The sequence below is a fragment of the Manis javanica genome, chromosome 14 (assembly GCF_040802235.1).
Source record: "Manis javanica isolate MJ-LG chromosome 14, MJ_LKY, whole genome shotgun sequence".
In the NCBI taxonomy this organism is placed as follows: domain Eukaryota; kingdom Metazoa; phylum Chordata; class Mammalia; order Pholidota; family Manidae; genus Manis; species Manis javanica.
The window spans coordinates 53,600,971-53,621,530 of NC_133169.1; the positions used below are offsets into that span (position 1 = coordinate 53,600,971).

The following is a 20,560-nucleotide window of genomic DNA, read 5'->3' on the forward strand; positions in this document are numbered from 1 at the left end:
ATTAGAGACCATTTGACTAATAATATACAAACATTGCTTAGTTTACCAACACATATTTGCCCTTTTTCTCTAGTTTTTTTCAAAAGGCACTCTCCAACTTTTGTTCTTACAGAATATACTTTTAATATTTTCTTTTCAGGGTTAAAGATAGACCTATTCTCCTCTACAATTATATGTTCATATATCATTTTTATGACATTTTCACCCAGTTACCTACCTTGTAACAAAGTAGGATATTTAAAAGACCAGCACAGAACTGGCATAGTGCACATACTTCCCCGATGTCAGTGCCATTTCTGAAGTTGAAACTCTTGGGTCATTCCTTCCTGACTTAGATTAAATACCCACATCTAATTTCTATCACTTCCAAAGTGCCAAGGGAAAAATACAGAAATCTTTTCTTAGAAAATCCTTCTTTCCAAGATTCAGGTGCTTTTGAGCCACAAACTCTGAAACAGTCATTTTCCCTCATCCAACCAATACTTCTAAACTCTGAGGGCGAACATACACTTAAAAAGTCCTACCTGGACACAACCCTTACCTGCATCTCTTGACAAAAGGAAGCCAATGACCCAAAGAGAATCTGACATTGCTCGTCAGCAGTATATGTCATCTCTGGCAACTTGGAGGGAACCATCACAGAATTGACACTCTGGGGATTTGTCTGTAGCAAGCAGTTACTGGCTTTTGACCTGGCAATATGCAGATATGTGTAAAATTTTGAATTTAGTGTAAAAAGCTGTTATAATTCATTAGCATAGCAACCAGAAACATTTTTATATTAAAAATATATTCTTACTTATAAGCTAATCTGATGAATGCTCATAGAAATTATTCCACATATGAGAATCATTTATTTACAATTATTGAAGATAACCCTAATGATAATAATAATGTTAAAGTTAACAGGTTTGGGGATTTATAAAGATCTTTCATACAGATTAACTCAACTGATCTACATAACACTGTGAGGTAGTTATTAATAATACACATTGGTAAGATGAAGAAGCTTAAACTCAGAGAGGAACTTGCCCAAGAGTAACATGTGAAGGTGAGCAATCAACAATATTCAGGGATTTAAAGAATCTGTGGAATGTATTCATGAGTGAATATCAGTAGAATGGATATTTTTAAACTTGACATTGTAATACAACTTCTATTTATGAAGTGGTATTTGTTTTGTAAAAGTTCTGATTCATCTGGAGGCAGCCACACAAAATCAGCACGTTCCTTAGGAACCCATAAGGGCCTCCTGTTGCAGTGAAGTGATGTGTTCAAAATATCATACGCATTAAGTACTAGAGTATATGAAGAGCATGTACAAAATATATACCAGAGCAGAGAGTTATGGTAACGTAATAAACATTATATTTTACAGGATTTTAATATTCATTCAACAGTAAAAATAGGCTTGCCAATTTAAATAGTATAGAGAAATGAATAAAACTTATCTGTGTAGGGAATTATTAGCTAGCTAGGTGTCCCTGTATTTCTTACTTAAGACTTCGGGACACTTCCAGCGTCTCTCACTCGCTAACTACTTTACATACACTTACTGTTTCAGCTGCTCCTTCTATTACCAAAAAAAAAATAAGGAAGGAACAAAGGCATTAAGATGAAAATCAGTACAATAATCATATTTTTCCTTTTCTTCCCAACTACACAGAAACTATTATCACTGCTGGAAGTGGGACAGATGAGAATTCAGGACTGTGAAAACTATGCATTAATGAGAAAAGATTCCGAGTGTACGAGCATCAGAATGGAGAGCTGTAGCTTTTATTGAAGGGTTTCTTGGGGATAAATAACAAATGCCCTGAATGAGGAGCAATGAGAAGGTTTCCACTGGGATATTCTGAAGAGGAAATTAAGTACTGTGACAGATTTATTTTTTCACCATTATAAGAATTTTTCACCCTTAAAACTCATCTTGCCCATCCTGTCATTTGAACATATGGAAACTGAGAAGCAAATGGATTAAGAAATGTGTCCCAATTCACATGATGACTCAGCGGAAGACCCCAGATTGCAACCAAATGCCTTGATTCCTCATCCAGAGCCCCTTCTGCTCTGCCGTCCCTGGTTGGTAGAGGAAGCAGGCACGTGTACACATTCACAACGCAACAAAAGTGACCTTGGTACCTTAGGAATCTTTCCAAATCTTCCTTGCTACATCGGGACCATGAAACATCACCAAGATTTTGTCCTTTAATCCATTCACCAGACATGATATGAAGACCATCAGCACATGACGGGTGGTCATTGTCATGATTAATGCCCATGCTGATTCAGCACACCATTAAAATAAAAAAATACATTAGATAATTGTTTAACATTTTACAACTGTGATTAAGTAACAGCCAAAAATATCTTCAATCAATGGGAGAGAAATTAGTTTAAATGGTCAAAACAAAATTAGATCAGATTGATTTACTTTCAAAATTGAGTTATCTCGATTAAAGGTAAATATTTTTACTCAGTAAAAAATATTTTCCCATTCAATCTAGTAAATAACATGTTTAGGTCACTATTATCAAAATGATCTATATATATTTTTTCTCAGTAGAATGTCTAAAACACTTAGAAATAGGGAGTTTCTATTCAACCACTGTAGATTCTTGCTCTTGCCTGGAGATTCTTTATTCAACCTTTTGTCATATCTGAAATCATATTAAACTATTAATTTTGCCCACCTGCTTCGCAAGACCATCTTCTTCCACTTACAATAAAAAGTGTCCCTTGGGAAACCTTTACATTCTTGGCCATCTTTGTGTTTTCTAGTGAATCTTGAATCTCTTGTTTTAACTTGGAACTTTATTCTAAAAATCTGACTTATCTCTGAATGGATGTACTCTACACGGATGCACTATGGCTAAAACTGTCCTCATGCTTTTCTCTTTCAACCTCTACTCACTCCTGTATTCTCTTGCTCTCTTTTTTAATGCCTTTGCTAGCCATCTACCAAATCAAGAATCTTGAGGCCATCTTTATCCTTTCTTCTCCCAAATGATCACCCAGGCTATTTTATTTATTAAGTGTTAGGGGCAAGCCTTACAAATTCTACTTTCTAATTATTTCTCTCAATTATCATCCCCTTTCAATTCCTTTTATTATTATTAAAGAGGATTATGAAATATTAGTCTTGACAATTGTTATGGCATTATGGGTCCTGTACCTGGAATCCTTCCCAACATCCTCCTCTCTTCTGCTACTATGCCACAGTGAGATCTACACGTGGACTGCTGTTCCTCTGCTTCTCCATTACCTACATGGTGACTTCCAGCTCTTTAACATGGTATATTGCCTCTTCATCTTCTTCCAAGTCATTTATTGCATTTTTCTTTTCAGCAATACCTAATAATTGGTATTCTTCCAAAAAGTATGTTTTTTCTTATTCTTTTGCAGTGAATTGTTATTTAGCATTTTCTATGTGTCATATGCCATACAAAGGGATCTAAAAGCTTGAGTTAAACCGTTTTTTGAGATAGGAACTATTATAGTGTCCATTTTGCTGATAAGAAGTAACTTTCCCAAGGTTATACAGTGAGGAAGTAGAAAGTGGTGATGCTGAACTGAGGTGGCTGGCTCTGGAATCACGTGACTAACCATTATGCACCTTTGGCATCGATGAATTCCTTTTTCTCCCCCATCCCTCTCAAAGTGCCTCTCCTTCAATGTCTTTGCACAGATAAACTGTAATCTTCACGATTACTGTAGAATACTTTCATGAGATTTTCTTTCACTTCCTTCCACCTCACCTGTGTATACTTTTTGTCCTACCATAGGATTTTTTTGAACGACATTATAGCATTTTCTACAGTGTATTATATGTTTTCATTTCTGGTTAACTCTGCTATTTCTTGAGGATAGGGATGTCTCAAAATCCTGGCCTGTTCTCATGTCTCAAAAATCCTGGCATATTAGAATCTTAATCTATTAACCATGCTTAAAAGTGGAACCAATTTCATGTGGAATCACTACTATTTCAATAAAACTTTCATATAATCTCTTCTCAATTCTCATTAACAAGACCATTAAATACCTGCTTTTGAGTGAGGGTTAATACTGAGAAGTACAAAGAGCAAAGCCTGGTTTTGTACATGCTTGGCAGCATAGCCAAGGGCTTCCTTTTCTCATTGTGTAATAAACTAGATTATTAATAAAATAGTCTTTCATAATAAAAAACTGTGAATAAAGAGAATATCCATTATGTATTTTAAAACACCATAAAAGAATTGAAATAGAAATTGCTAAGAGAAGTTACAACTAGGCTACCTATAGTTTCTCAAATCAAAATAAATTCAAGACTATTAAACTATATTTTCACTGAGGCAAATTAAGTATTTGAATAAAGACTATTACATTTTGTTTCTGAAATAAGAAAATTATATGGATGTAATAAATTATTAGTGTATGAGTTAAGAATAATGAATTAAGAAATCACCATGCTTGCTAATTTTGAAGACTATGAAAACTGTGGTCTAAATAAAACTAAAAATATATTGAACGTCATTTTTTGCTTTCAGTGCTAGAAAAATTCACTATATGATGAATCATATTTCTCTTTCCTATTCTCATTAATTAACATATTTTAATTAATGTCTTTCATGTTTGTATCAACACATATTAATAGAATGACTGTCAGAGAAAATAGGAGGATAAATGGTTTTCATACTTTGACAATAAAAAGAAGAGATGATACGGAACAGGTATGGATCAGTTCGGTTACTGGATATAGAATTTAAGACATTCGAGTCACAAAGATTTGAATTCTGTATCTCTCCCTTATTCATTTGACTCGAGGCAAGTTAAACAAAAATAAAGAAATAAACGTGTCTCAGTTTCCTCATTTATTAAGTATACTTTCCTGATTGGTCATGCAGATTACTTGAAGATGATGTAAAATGCCTGGAATACAGTGGGAACCCATAATTATTCTTTTCACTGGGGTAGTAAATGGGGAAATTTTATCTTATTCTCATTAGTCAAAAAACAGAGATAAACATCATTAAAGTAATTTGCTATATTTGTTGACTTTGGTGAGAGTTGTAGACTTCAGGGCCAAGTAAATAATAATAGCAAGAATTTTGTTAGCCAAGTGTTGCAAATTGTAAAAAAAATTTGCTACAATTGTAAACCTGGCATAATATCACAGATCACTAAAGATGCCTTAATGCATTTCTGACTGTGTGGTTCTGATGCAGTCCCAGCCAGCACCGCCGCCTCCCCTCCACGGGGGCCTCTGGCTGCAGCACACGGAGCTGGGAGACTGTGACGTCCACAGTCGCTCGCCGTGGGGAACGTGTTCGATTCTCCCATCTGTAGTGGTGCAGGCTTTCAAACCGTACATAAATGGTATTATTTTTGAAAGGCAATTGGTCTCTTCCAGAAATAATAAAAATTCTTAAATAATGTGTCCATCTGAGAGAAGGAGAGGGCCTGCTTCCAAGATTTAGCAATTTGGACATTTTCCAAAGTAGTGTGACATGACTTTCCAAATTGGGAGGATTACAACTTCTCATCCAGATGATCTTTTTCCTTTTGGGATCCTGATTGTCATGTAAGAAATTAGTTTATAGCCATGGAGAGAATTGGTGATTCAAGCATTGTTTTACCATTAACTGTATTTTTCCTGCAGCTATTTATCTCATAACAGAAAAGATTATCATTAAATTGGCACAGGGATTGTCTACCAACATCTGGAACTATCAGCAGACATAGCTTAGTACTGATTCTATTGTTTGATATAAAACAATTAATTGTGAACCGTTATCTGCACCAGTCACTATATTAATCATTTATGATGATGATATCATTTAATCTTCAAAATATCCCCTTAATATTTCTGTTCTCATGATTTCTGCTTCACTGTTGAGGTAAGTGTTAAGATCAATGGCAGAGCTATGACTCAGACCCACCCAGTCTGGTGGTCAAGCAGAGAGACCTCTAATCCACCAAGCTATAGTGCTTCTCCTTCTGAATCAAAACTCTCCATTTATGCATATGATTAACTGTGTTTGAATAATTTTAATTGTCTCCCCTCTGTTAGCAGAAATGCACGTCTCCATAGGGAGTCCCATAACCAAGTCATACACATTGTACAGAAAGTGTTCTCAAAGTAGGACATTAGCAACACCTCTCCTCATACTGTACAACTGAGCTACATTTTAATAATCTCAGTTTAAATTCATTTTGAAAAGAACCTTGGGCAAATAAACTCTCCACTAACATTGTACATGGTTGTCAAGTCAACTGAAAAAATATTTTTATCTTATAAAACTTCTCAACTTGTTTAAAAGTCCCTGCCAGGAAGTTTTGTGATATCCTGCGGAAAGCTGGAGAAGCATTTGGATTTTGAAGATGGTCCCTTTTGATGTTTAAAGAGTTAGAGAAGAGAACATTTATGAATTCACACACATTTTTTGGATAATTTGGAAAGGATCAGATGTGTAAACAGTAATACTTTAAAGAGCAAACTTTTTTGTGCTAAATACATTAAGTGTTTTGTCGTGATATATTATTTCCCACTAAAAGCCACATATTATATGGAAAAATTTATTTAAAAAAAAGAAACAAACTATCACAATGTTTAACTGGAAGTGGATTACATTTCCACAAAATGAAACTTAATTTCATACAATTCAGTGGCTAGATCTGAGCTGATGGGATTTCAGTGCTGTACGCTCATGGGAAAAAAGCCCAACATTAAGAAACACAAAATATTTTCATTACTTTTTATATTTTAAATCACTTAAATCATTTCAATTTGCATAAAACAATTAAATGTGTACTTCTATCATCAAGTCAGAAGGCAGTTTAAAGCAAGTGAGCAACAAGGTAAAAATATCAGAGGTCAAAAAAAATTAGAGGTATAAAAAGAGAGATGCCTTTTGACTTCGCTGTGCGTTATATGATGGTTTATCTAACAATTCAACTAACTTGTTGAGAAGCCACACTGTGGTGGCTTCCATACTGAGCTAGGGTCATAAAATGAGTAAGATCTACTTCCTATCCCCAAGGGGTTTATTATCTACCATCCTTTGCCCTCTAGCAGCTAACAGATGCCTGCATCCTGTTAGCTCTACATTCCTAAAAGCATTTCTACAATCCCCCCTCCTCTTCTACCATTGCGGCCAACCCAGACAAAGGCTGATTGTCTTCATTTCTGCATGGTGCTAAGGTCTGCCTGACTGACCTCCTGCCCCTTAACTCTCTGCCTCATTAAACCATGCTTAAATTACTTTAGCTTCTAATGGAATATTAATACAAAATACTAATTTCCTAGGAAAAATGTTCTTTGGCAAGCAATGAGGCCCAAAATATGGATAACAGAACCATGTCCGTCAGAATCCTGGGTCATGATGATGTTGGCTTAGGTAAAATGCAGATTTCTGAGCCTTACCCCAACCCATGGAAAAAGACTATTCAGAGACAGGGCCTAAGAAACTACACTTGAACACATTTTTCTAGATGATTTTATGCACTCAAAATTCTGAGAACCAGTGATTCACAGGATAAAATCCAAACTTTTTATCCTGTTTTTCAAAGGACCTATAAACTGATTTCAATCCAATTTTCAGTGGAATAGTGAGTTGCAGCCTATCATTTTGTATATTCCCTTCCTATCAGAATGCTTCCTCAGTTTATCTGTATTTATAATTACAACCCCAATTTTATGACTTTCTTCTTGCCTGAAGTCCTCTTCGATAAATTCTAGCATATATTTCTCATGATCCTTAACTTCTGAGCCCTTCAAATACCGGCCATTTAAGACATATCAGAAGAACTGCTTTCTATTTCTGGTGAATTTGAAGTGTGTATATATATATATATATATATATATATATATATAACTATCACCATCTAGACCTTAAGTGTTCAGGTGATCAAGATCTGTTATATTTTCTCTTCAATTCCTTGTATTATTTAGTTCAATACCATTGTTATTATTCATGTATTCCGTGTTAGGTGTCAACCACAGTGCCATGCAATGATAGTATCGCCAATCTAACAATGGAAACTTGAGAGAGAAACTTCTCCTAATTTTAGGAATGAAGAAAATAAGCACCAGGAGAATGACTTGTCCACAGTTCATTCACCGAGTAATGGGCGTGACAAGAACTCAAGCCTGTGTCTGGACTTCTCTACTGTGCTTTCTCCCTCACCGTCCACTGAGGAGTTTCTAACCTGAACCAAGGCACGTGAACTAAAGAAAGATACTTGTGACTTTTGCTACAGGGAATTCCAAAGAGTATACAATGCAGAGACAGTAAACTGGCATGTCAACTTTAGTGGGTCAAGGGACATTAACTACAGGATAACTTACCTTGAACACTGTTAAGGAGCAATGGATTTCTAGAGGTAAGGAACAGTATAATTTGTTGTGTTTTTTTTTGTCTATTATAGCAATCTATTATTATTTCATGGATTTTCCATCCTAACAGTCTTAGATGATGATGTATGCCTCTATCTTCACTTTTTACATCTTATTGTTGGTCTACTCTCCCTTTAGAATACATCCACTCTTTCTTATTGTAGATGCACTGATGCATGTCAATGAAAGACAAAAATTTTACTTCTAAAATCTCATCAAGCTGAGAGAGATTAGCTGAATTTATGTTTACTAGGATGCCTCTTGGGGCATATTCTAGCAACTTACTTAATTAGAATTATAGATTAAATGGGCCTATTGCAAAAACTGCTAGATTTGGCCTTTCCAAGTCTGTAACTTAAGGACTTCGCATGAAGTAGGCAGGCTTGTAACTAGATTTAAAAGTAGAGTTATCATAACAGATATATAATTCAACTACTGTATTTCCACATAGTTTATTTTTATATAGGAATTAAAAATACTGTCATGCGCCAGGAAGGAAAACTATTTTGCCATATTTAAATTTACATAGTCATAAAACCATGTTTTCTTTTATTCAATCAAGGCAATTGTATTCCTTGAACCAAAATAATTCTTCATCTCCATTTCTGGAATTCAAAGTCCTTGTACTCTTGATCTCAAGATGATTGTCCAATAGATCAGTATTCATACAACAAATCCTTATTCATTTGTACAAGTTTGAGTGCCTATAATGGAAAATGCACTCAACTTTGTGCTGTGGAAGGAAAAATTGTGTTAGTATCCTATTTTCCTAGAGATTGCTGTTCAGTAGTGTGTGTGAATGTGTGTATGTAAATATCAGTATAAATCAGTATATATTAGTAACAAAGTAACAAGTAATATTTACAACAAACAGTGCAAGGGAGCTAAAACAAGAAATACATTTCCAGCCAGGCTTTCAGATCTAATTTTACAAAACTGATAGGATTTGTCTTGGCCATTTAATGGATAAGTAAAATTGGAAGAAGTAAAAGTCAGTAGGGCAGGGAGCTGAGATAAAGAAAAATAATTAATAAAAACATAAAGTTTGAAAATTATAGATTGTTTGCTCTCATGAGAAGTGGATCTAGAGTTAGAAAGGTAGATTGTCACCACTCTAGAAAAGTCATCATCTAAGGCTAAGAAATCTGGAGTTCATTCATTAGGTAGCAAAGGGCAAGAAAGATTTCTGAACTGAGGATCAGAACCACGATTCAGGAAGTTATTTGCATCTGACTAGTATGTGAGCTAGATTAGAAAATGAGGTGCTAAGGCAAGCAGGCCAGGAAGGCAGGTATTCCATCAGTCCAAGCCTGGAGGGCTACCAGAAAGGAGAATGGACAGATGCACCAGCCATTTCAGATGAAGAATGAATACCATTTGGCAATGATTGTGGGAGGAAGCAAGGGGAGAAAGAGTTAAAGATGTTTCCTACATCTCAGCTGAAGAACTGATAGCAACATTGATACCAGTAACAGAAAGGCAGATGTCCAAGGAAGTGAGTTTATAACCTGGGGCTATTAAACTTGGTTCAGTCCAGGCACAATTTCCAGCAAAGCATGCAAGCAAATGCTATTGATTTCAAAGGCTGATTAGTCACAAGGCACCTGCCTTCTTGGTTCTCTGGCAATACTTGAAACTTCAGCAGGTGCCCCAAATATTTATTGCCTTCAAGGAGCTAATTTTACATATTTATTGCCTCATTAGCCTCTCAGTTCTGAAAAAAACTCCTGAATTGCCAACTTAGTGGAAAAGCCATGTCTCCATGCCAAAGCAGAGTAATATATTTTCCCCTGGTTCAATAGACAAAACAAAAATCAAAAACATAAGCATTTTAGGCCATATCCAAAATTGTTTCATGTTTTTATGACATGATTTATAATTTCCCCTAATTTACATAATTTTATCCACTCAACATCTCTATGAAGTAGACAATCTAATTACCATATGAGATTCTTAATCAGTGACTAAATTGTATGTGTTTAAGCAGTGTCTTTAACTTGTAAAAAATACAGAACTCTGCTGGAGTTTTTCTGTTTTCTTGACAGTTTGTACTGTAAGTTATGTTAAATGAGCTGAAGTCAAATTACAAAACTGTATCATCTACTGACTTTAAACAGTTTTGTTCAGAACTTTATACCCATATTCAAGAATATAACGTATCTTGAAGGGTGTTTTTTTATAATCAGGAAAAGAAAATTGAACCATCAGATACTAAATGGTCAAAAAATAAATGCTGCTTTATTCATGTAAAACAGTGACCATTTCTCAAATCCTCAAGACTATTTTTATTGGCTGCAGAATTTGTAAGTAATGGAGTTAAATTTAGCAAGTCAGAAAAGATGAGACGTTCAACCATTCTAGTAAGCAAAGGAACACTAACACAAATTAAATTATAATTTAAAATGGCTATACTCAAAGCTGGCAGAATGAGTTGAAACTCTATCCACAAGCAGGCTTTCCTCAAGTTTGGGTCAATATTGCCCCACAGTCTCCACACACAGTGCAACACTTTATGCCCCTTTCAAAGACGTTTGAGAAAATATGCTTCCTCACACACTCCAACACTTCGCTTTCACTTACACTGTTAGCAAACATCACTCAACAGCTGTTTACTGAGTACATTAAAAATGCAACGTTAAATTACATCCAAAAGAGTAACAAAAAAAAAAGACACAGCTCCTGTCCTCAAGCAGCACATTCTAATTAGAAATACTAATATCAAATAATCATATAAATAAGGTAAACCTGCAACTGAAAAAAAATGAGGAATGAAAACTACATAGGACCTAGAATAGCATATATTAAGGGATTTAATTTAACCTACCCATGGCATACTTCTTTGAAGGAATTATCTGAAAGAAGAGTAAGAGAAAATGAAGGAAAAGGGAAGGGTGTTCTTGCCAAGGGAAGTAAATGGGCTTTGTAACAGGAGTCACTGTGGATTCCTCTGTACAATTTATGTTATCTGATAGGTGAAAGTAGAATTCTTTGGTGTCTGATTGGGCATTCTATGAATGATGCTAAGGTATTCTTATATAAGACAAGGAGACATCTCTTATCAGTTGTGTGGTTTATACCCTTTGCCATTTTTCTAACAGGGCTCTGACCATTTTGTGTACTGATTTGTAACAGCTCTTTTTATATTAAGGAAAATACTACTTGGTCATATAAGCTGCAAATACTTTGTAATTTATCATCTGACTGTTAGATTTTTGTTTCTTGTGTTGACATTTAATTTTGAGTCATTAGCTTCATGTCACTTTTCCTTAAATATTTCTAAATTTCGTATCTAGAATCATAGTCACTCCCTATGAAAAAAACTAAAAAAGAAGAGAAGTCAACAAAACAAAAAAATCCCAAGGTACAGATTACTTCTGGTGTGTTCTGATGCAATGACTAAGATAGAAAATCAGATTCCTGTTACTTCTGTTACTGAATGATTCATTTCCTTCCCTTGATTGCAGGGGCAGCTTTTATTAGAGGCTATATTTCCACAGCTTTTCCTGCTTATAAATTGAATTGCTTTTACTCTCTTCCAGTGACTTCTTTGCTTATTCAAGCACCAGCACAAATTGCTTTGTTTACCATGAAATATATTAGTATCTGATAGAACTTACTCTCCTCCTCCCCATTTTTTCTTTATAAAACAAGAAATTTCTTCTGTTGCTTTTTCCATGTGGACCTTAAGATCAGTATATCGAATAAAAAAAATTCTACTGGCATTTTTGGACAGCTTACAGTAAACTTATATGTAGATAACTGTCATTTTATAATATTGACTGCTCTCTTCCCAAACCAGGAAATGACTTTCCATTCATTTAAACCACTTTTATGACTCTCTGTTTGGTTATAAATTCTTCTTTTTATAAGTCTTGTACATTCCTTTGTAAGTATATTCCTAAGTATTGTGTCTTCTTTATTTTTATTTCATTTAATTTTTTTGCTACCTTTATTATAAATGGAATTTTTTCTTTACAGCTTACAAGTGGCTATTATTTATGAATTGGCAAGCCAAGATTTTATATAGTTTTGTAACAGGCCAATAAAAATTCTCTTATTATTCTAATGGGCTTTTTTTAGGAGATTGTGTTGAGGTTTCCAATTATACAACATGCTCATTTTGCTATTTCTGTCTAGTTTTATTTTCATTTTAAAATTATGAAATATTTTCATGAAAACAAGTATAGGTAATATGTTTATACCTACTATACAGGTGTGTGTTATCTCATCTAATATAACTTGAGTAATGAGTTATTAACCATTACACAAATGAGAAATTTGAACAAGACCAATTCTAAGATCCCTGTCAGACTTTTGTCAGACCTCATGCCTCTGCCTTCATCTTGAAAGTCCAAACTATGATATATCAGTCTTAACTTTTCCCCAGCATTGAGTTCTAGAAATGATCTGAACAAAGATGTTCAATTTCATTTCTTATACATGGAGAAAACCAATTTCATTGTCACATTTTTTTGTTCCATTGGTCTGTGTATATCTGCATAAATGTCAAAATGTCTTAGTTACTATTGTTTCAAAATCGGACCTGACTCCTATTAGGGAAGGAGTCTCACACTATTCTCCTCTCCCCCTTCTCTTCTTTGTTCCTACATTCAACATTCCTTCTCTGAGAATGTTGTGGCTATTTCTGGCTATTTACACTTACATATAAATTTTGGAAATACTTATCAACTTTCATAAAAGAAACTGTCATGATATATTTATTGGAATTTTTATGAATTTACAACAGATCATTTACAACAGAATTGACATCTGTAGCATACATTTACCCATAAATAAGGTATTTTTTTGATACAGGCTTGATGTTATGAATTTTATTAAGAGTATATGCTTTCCCATCTTTTGTTGGATTTATTCCTAAGTGCTTTTTGTGTTCTATTGATTTAGTAAATAATATTCTTCTTAATATTTTGTATGTTTGTGTTGATAGGTGATTTTTGTATATTTATCATGTATGCAATAATCTTACTAAACTCATAAACTAATTCCCTACTTTATTCTTACAGTGTATCAAATTTTTAGCTAGGCAATACATCACTTGCAAATCAAAAGTTTTATTTCTTCCATTGTCATTCCTACACCTTTATTAATTTTTTTTTTGCCATGCTACCCTTGTTTGTACCCTCATTATATATTCAGAAACAGGTGTGGTGAGATCCTAGTGGTTTTCTTACTATTTTAGAGGATGTTTCCAGTAGTTCAGCATGAAGAAAGCTGCTTCCCATTGATTTTGGTAAATATGCATGAGCACCACTTTATCTGCATGCAAAAAACTTGCTAAATAGCATATTTGTTATTGTTTAAACAATATTCTGTTTTCTCCAATGATTTCTTCCTTGATTTATGGGTTTTTTCAAAAGTATGCTTGTAACTTTATAAATGTACATTTTTTTTCATTTTCTTCTTGCTCTTGGTTGTTTACCTTAATTGTATTATAATCAGTAAAAATTCATCTATATATTAATTTTCTGAAATATGTTTAGATTTGTAGAATAAAACAATATATAGTCATTCCTTGTAAATATCTGGTGTGTTCATTATTGGCTAAAGGTTTTTTTTTCTTTTTGAAGATGCATTAATTGAAACAAGATTTTCTAAGAATTATTATAAATCACACATTTTTATAAATGTGTTTAATTTTTATTTGTTCCCTTCTTAAATATGAATGAAACCAGTTTTTTTCCTCTGCATGCTAGAAATGAACAACTTACTTAAACAACGTTTATTACTGTTTTTTATTTTACTTCAGTTTTTTCTGCCTTAACTTTTAAGATGCTAGTTTGGTTGTGTTCCTTGATATTCTTTTCCATTCTTTTGTCCTGTATGTGCTGGCACACACCAAGATCTGGCTCTTAACCTTCTGTTCTTTCTAAACATTAAGGACATCATTCTGTGGAGCTGAAATCAACTACTGATCAATTTCTGTTGGATAAACTTTCCAATTTGATAGCACCCAAATTACAATCATTTTTTTGTCTCACAAACTTATTTTTTTGACACCAGCATTGTCTTCATTGTTATGGCTGCAACATTTTGAGTCATCTGATTCTTTTCATTTTTTTTTTTTAAGGTATCATTGATACACACTCTTACGAAGTTTCTCATGCCGCCATCCTGAATCTCTCTTCGGTAAAGGTTTTATATCTTCACAGTGCATCAATTTTTTTGTTGCTCAAATCTTTTAATTTCCATACAGATCTTATTGCTCACTTGTTCTATCAGTTGCAGGGGCTGTGTTAAAACCTCCCACTATGATCTATGATCGTGTGAGCATATTTCTGTGTTGTTAATGTTTGCCTTAATGCCTTGAAGCTATGCCGCTAGAACATGGTTGATCCTGATGGATTCTTTTTCACTCCATGTCCTGAAGCAACTCATTGGCTTCCATCTGGCTGCAGAGACACACTGCCATGTAAGGGGCTGTGAAGTTTTGGCTCCCATCCACCAGAGTGCATTTAACCCTCAGCGTCTCCATCTAAGAACACTTAGCTCTTGGCGAGAGTGAGATTCCAGTTCTTTCATATCAATAGATTCCTTCTATCTCTAGTAAGTGGAAATTTCTCCTTCTAGCTCTTTAGTTTGGCTACTTATTTTTAAAAATTTTCTTTTGGGGATTTTTGAGCATTTCAAAAATGGGAATGGGAGATTTCAATGTCTTTTCAACTTCTATTCAACCCAAATTCTAATGTGAATCCTAATGTGAATTTTTAATGTGAAATTAAATGCTTACTTATTATTTAGACATAGCAATTAAGTTCCTCAAATAGACTATTTCATTTGTTTCTGCTAGACATTTAGTGGATTTGTGTATTCAGCACTTCTATAGACCATAGGAGATTATATATTCTATACTTTTAGAAATAAGAAATTAATGTTCATTCGATAAATGCATTTTTGAGTACATATTATGTGCCAAACATGCAAGTACTACTGTTCTAGATGGTGGGAATAAAATAAGCTAATAAACTAAGGCATGTGGAATTCATTATGTACCTACAAGTAGAAGAAGGCGTGAATAGACAGATGATGGATGGATAGATAGATTTTATGTAGAAAATTAAAGCAGGCAGAGGGAGATAAGCTGGGGTTATGGTTACATTTACATTTTTAGAAATATTATCAGAAAGTCCTCACTGAGAAGGTGATATTTGGGCAGGAACCTAAAGAACAACAGTGGAGACCGCCATGGTGGTTCCAGAGAACATTCTAAGCAGAAGTAAAAGCAAAGGTAAAGCCTTTAAAGTAGGTGCTTGATTCATGTGTTTGAATTACAGAAAAAAGGCTGATGCAATTGGAGGTCTGCTAGTGAGAAGGGTAATGATAGGCTGGAAGTGAAGGAGGTTTAGAATGGGTAGGGCCTTGTGGGCCTCTGTAATGACTAGGGATTTTACCAGCGAGATACGAAGCTACTGGAAAGTTTTCAACAAAGAAGTCAGGAAATTTGCTTTGTTTTAAGAGAATCTCCCTTGCTCTGACTTAAAAAAGGATGTGGGAAGCAAGGGCTGAAAAAGGAAGATCATTTAGGAAGCCACTGTCATAATCCAGAAGAGAGGTGATGGTAGCCCCATCACAGGAGCAGCAAGAAAACTAGTGAGAAGTTTCTGCATTTTGGATATCACAGAGGTAGAGTCGCAGCTGATGGACTGAATATGGGGAGTGAGAAAAAGAGGGCTCATGAATAATGCCATGGCTTTTGGCTGAGTAACGGGAGGGATGGAGCTTCCATTTTTCTGGCTAGGAGGACGGCAGCAGGGAGCTCTTCTAAGCTATAAGGTGTCATTTCTGCTGTGCATACTGGAATAAAGTCTCACTCCATATGGGATTGGGTATCTTCAAAAAGACACCATATTATTTTTATAAAACTTAGCGTGATACCTTATTAAAAGTTTCATACATATCTAAAAACACTCTGAACAATTTAAATGTGTATACAGCATCTGTTTTCAAATACATTTTCATTGAATAAGAACAAGAATATTTTGCTAAGAAAATTACCACATTAAAGTATTTGCTTAATTAATACATATTTATTGAGTGCCTAATATGTATTAAGTACTATCAAATGCATGAAGAATCCCATGATCATCGAAAAACAAGCTCTTGGAGCTTACAGCCTACCAGTAGATAGATGAATGAATGTGCACTTACAAAGAGGTGGTGCTATTAAGTGTTTAATAGAGAGACTGAGCTCTACAGAACACATTCTGTAGGAAATGGTTATTGATATGATATATGAATTATACTTAGTAGAAGACAATTATTCACAGATGGGAAGTAAGAGTATTGCAGGTAGAGGGAATGGTGTGTGTCAGTGTCCTGCAGTGTGAAGAATGTGGTATATTAGAAACATTGTAACAACTCTAATGGGCTGCACACAGTGCTGACTGAGAATGAGAGGGAGCACAGTGAGAAGTACACTGAAAGGTACGGTAGGGACAGATAATACAGAGCCAGCCCAGATGTAAGTTGCACAAAGTTAGTTAGGCGCACCCTTCAGTATTTCTGGCACAGCACAGTGATTAATGACATGTTTAATGACTTTGAACACCCTCTCAGGCACTTCTTAGCGGTGTGAGCTTCAGCAATCATCATCTTTAAAACAAATCTAACATTGCCTTCCTTCTTCAGGTGGGAGCAGAATGTGCCAAGCCAGTGCAAAGTTTTGCTGCCCAATGAATCTCCAGATTTACTAAGGTCAGAAAAATATTCACAGGATTATGTTATTAATAATTATCTTTAATATTACTGTTTCATTGATAATTTATATATTTTATAATATCTAAGGCTCGGGGCTAAATTTTAGTGAGTGCTTACCCAATATTGAAGGGGATATTTTTATTTATAAATAACAATATATACAACAAAGACTACAAATATCTATCTATACATATACTATGTGTACTATAGATATATACTACATTTGATATTATATATATTATATGTATATTTACTCCATATATTATACACGTGTGTATATCATATATACTCACTATATAGTATATATTGTTCACTTATGTAACAAAACCATCTAAACTATCACTAAATATTTGCGTAAAAGAAAAACTTTTATTATTTGCAGTGAATTGCATCACAGAATTTATGTCTAAAAGTTCTTCAAAAATATAGGAAGACAGAGATACAGAATTCAAGTACAGACCACCTTTCAGGCTAAAAATCTAGATTGCTCTCTGGCAACTCAAACTTCCTAGGCAACACTGACTTAGCGTGAATTAGTGTTACCTGGCAGGGCTACTCATTGTGTGGTCGGTATGCTAGCTGCCATTAGCAGAAATCATTTCTAAGGATTTGTATCTAGATAAGAAGCTGGCACTAGAATGCAAATCAGCTATATCACTAAGTACAGTGTAGTTCAGCTTTTTTTTTCCATTTCAAAACTTTTTTGATGTAGCAGGCAATGTGCTCTATTTTAATCTAGCTCCTTATCTCATCAGAGACCACATTCTGTAGAGTAATATCATTTATTGAGCAGTTAGTTAGAAAATCAAATTTAATGGGGAGAACTTTATACAGTAAAGTAGATTCTAGATGGTCTTCTAGTGTTAGATGCCAAAAGAGAGAAAGACAGAGAGAGAGAAGAAAATATAAAACAACTAGACAAAAATGCATTTTCTTACTTTTAGAATGCAGAAGCAGTTCTAACTGAAAAAGCTATAAAAGAAATAATGTAAGAAAATATGAGATTTGACTATTAAAAATATCTTCAAGTCAAAGACATTAAAAAACAAGGGAAATTAAGAAAGAGAACCAGGAAAATCTTAACAATATATTTAACCAAAAAAGAATGTCAGTATCAAAAGAACTCCCCCCAAAATAATCTCTATTAGCTTTACTTTAATAACAACACTTGGCTAAGATTTTATGAGACTGAATTAGATTTGAATACATAGTATTTAGTGCAATGCTTTCTAATAAAAGTTAGACAGCCATTAGCAACCTAATATAACCATGATATTTTGACTTTAAAAATATTATGCAATTGTGCAGTAAAGAGCTAACTCCATGAGTTTCGGTGGTCCAGAACTTGCATATTTCAAACAGAGGTCTGGTCCTTGCCTGGCTCCCAGGAGGCAACCTCTAAGCCTATGGAATATCTTGCCTGATAAGAGTATCTTCGTTCACCTGGGATCCCTGGGACATGTCAGAGAGTTGATACCAACAATGTGATTTGTGGAGGGGTATTTGGGCCAGCTTGACCTTTGGAAGTGATGGGGGCTGAAGGTCATCCTTGTGGGTGGTCAGCCACCACACATGACCAGACTCCAGGATAAACCCTAGATACCAAGGCTCAGGTTAGCTTCTCTGGCTGGCAAGGCTCTGTGTGTTTTCACACATTACTGAGAGAATGAAGCACTGTTTGCACAACCCCACTGGGAGAGGCAACTGGAAGTTTGTACCAGGTATGTCCTGAGCCCTGCTGAGTCTTTCCAGCAAATCACTGAACCCAAGATGGTCTTGGGAACACTGTACCCAAAGACACTAATCTAATGACAACTAATAATCAATAATATAATCAATAGTAAATGACCACATGAAATCTCTTTAATTATTCATAAAGATCATATAAAATATAATAGGTATGTATATACATATGCACTTAACCAATCCTGTCAAATTCATGAACCATTTCCTAAGGTATTTTTTATTCATTAAAATTAAGTTTTGGCTTTCATCACAGTAAACTAATCTTCATTAGTTTCATTTGTATCTTATTCATATAAAGACATTCAATACCAATAAGAATATTCTGTTGTTGAAACTTTGGATTATGAGAAAGATAATCACTCCCTTGACCTATTGTTGAGAAAGGAAAATAATTTTGAAAAGGAGTCAGAAAACATTGGTATAAATCATTCACTTCCTCTTTCTTGTTGTGAATTCTTACACTTGTGTATATAAATAAATATTTTTCAAATTGGTGATTTCCCAAAAGAATATTCAATTTTTTCAGACATTGTTTAAGATTCCTTTGCAATAGTAAAGAAAATATTTTTGTGTTCTCTTCAATTACTCAAATTCCTGACCCCAAGAGTCAGTTACTTAGTGGCTTATATTGACTTTTGCAATTATATGTGGAGTTGCTCTGGGAATTTCTAGAAGTCAAACTCAAGGCTACAAATATAAAGGCACTCATTCCAAACAAGTTTAGAAACATTTCGTATGTGATTATAAAGGTATTCTTGAATTGACAAGTTTAAATGGAATCATTCTAACATTCTAAAATTGTGGGTTGCAGAATTATAGGATCCATTTTCTGCCTATAGGAAATACATTAGAAAAAGGCATATTAAAAAAAGAAAAGAAGGAAAGAAATCCAAGAAGAAGAAATAAAAGAATTTAACTGTTTCACTTGAATAGTTGACCTTTAATTATACCCATAAGTAAAAGAGCTCTCTTAACATGTGTGTGTGCATGTGTGTGTGTGTGTGTGTGTGTGTGTGTACACATACAGGATCCATATATATGATTGTCTAACATCTATGAAAACTTTCCCCATTCAAGAGGCTATGTGTATGTGAACATTGCTTTTTATTTCCTCTTCCTACATTTTTCTGCCATTATGGTCTGTCTTACATTGCATGATGGTTGATGATATAATTTATATAGATGAACTCCCTCCTGTTTGTCTGTTCTTCAAAAAGACACCATATTTTCACTGCTAGTGTCTCCCACTCTCTAGCAAAAAGAAAACATCAGCCTCTGCTTTTGAGACAAATATTGCTTACTGGTAAGAATAATTTTTAGCAACTAAGTAGTTCAACATATATCACGTGTCCTGGTCTTAATCCATCAAGCATTACACATACCTCTGGCACATCTCTATTGATTTTGGGTGCAGTTCTATAAAAGTCAAATAAAATAATATTTTACTGCCGTTTTAGCCATTCCAATCTGAGTTCCTGGTCATAAACCAATGTTTCTACTACATAAAAGCTGAAGTGGCCTTACCTTCAATCAGATCATTTAGTTTCTTGTTTAAGTAGTTGTATGTTCTTGAACAAGCCTTTGCATGTTAATAAAGTAACTTGTATTGTGATTGGTTCCTCTACTTAGTTTTTAATTAGAATACAATGTTTTAGAATACAACAGAGAGTGAAGAAATTAATTTTACATATCTGTTTCTGAAAAGTAAAATTATTTTTTAAAGTT

General features: G+C 34.3%; 1 protein-coding gene across 1 annotated transcript in view; it reads right to left on the reverse strand.

Annotated features, from left to right (window-relative positions):
- Window positions 1–20,560, reverse strand: part of ADAMTS19 (ADAM metallopeptidase with thrombospondin type 1 motif 19) — a 224,049-nt gene that overhangs the window by 93,413 nt on the left and 110,076 nt on the right. Inside the window, exons 9-10 of the mRNA XM_037007335.2 lie at window positions 2,143–2,283; window positions 542–692 (exon numbers count right to left, since the gene is read on the reverse strand). Of these exons, the coding sequence (XP_036863230.2) occupies window positions 542–692; window positions 2,143–2,283 (292 nt within the window). The remainder of the gene's footprint in view (window positions 1–541; window positions 693–2,142; window positions 2,284–20,560) is intronic.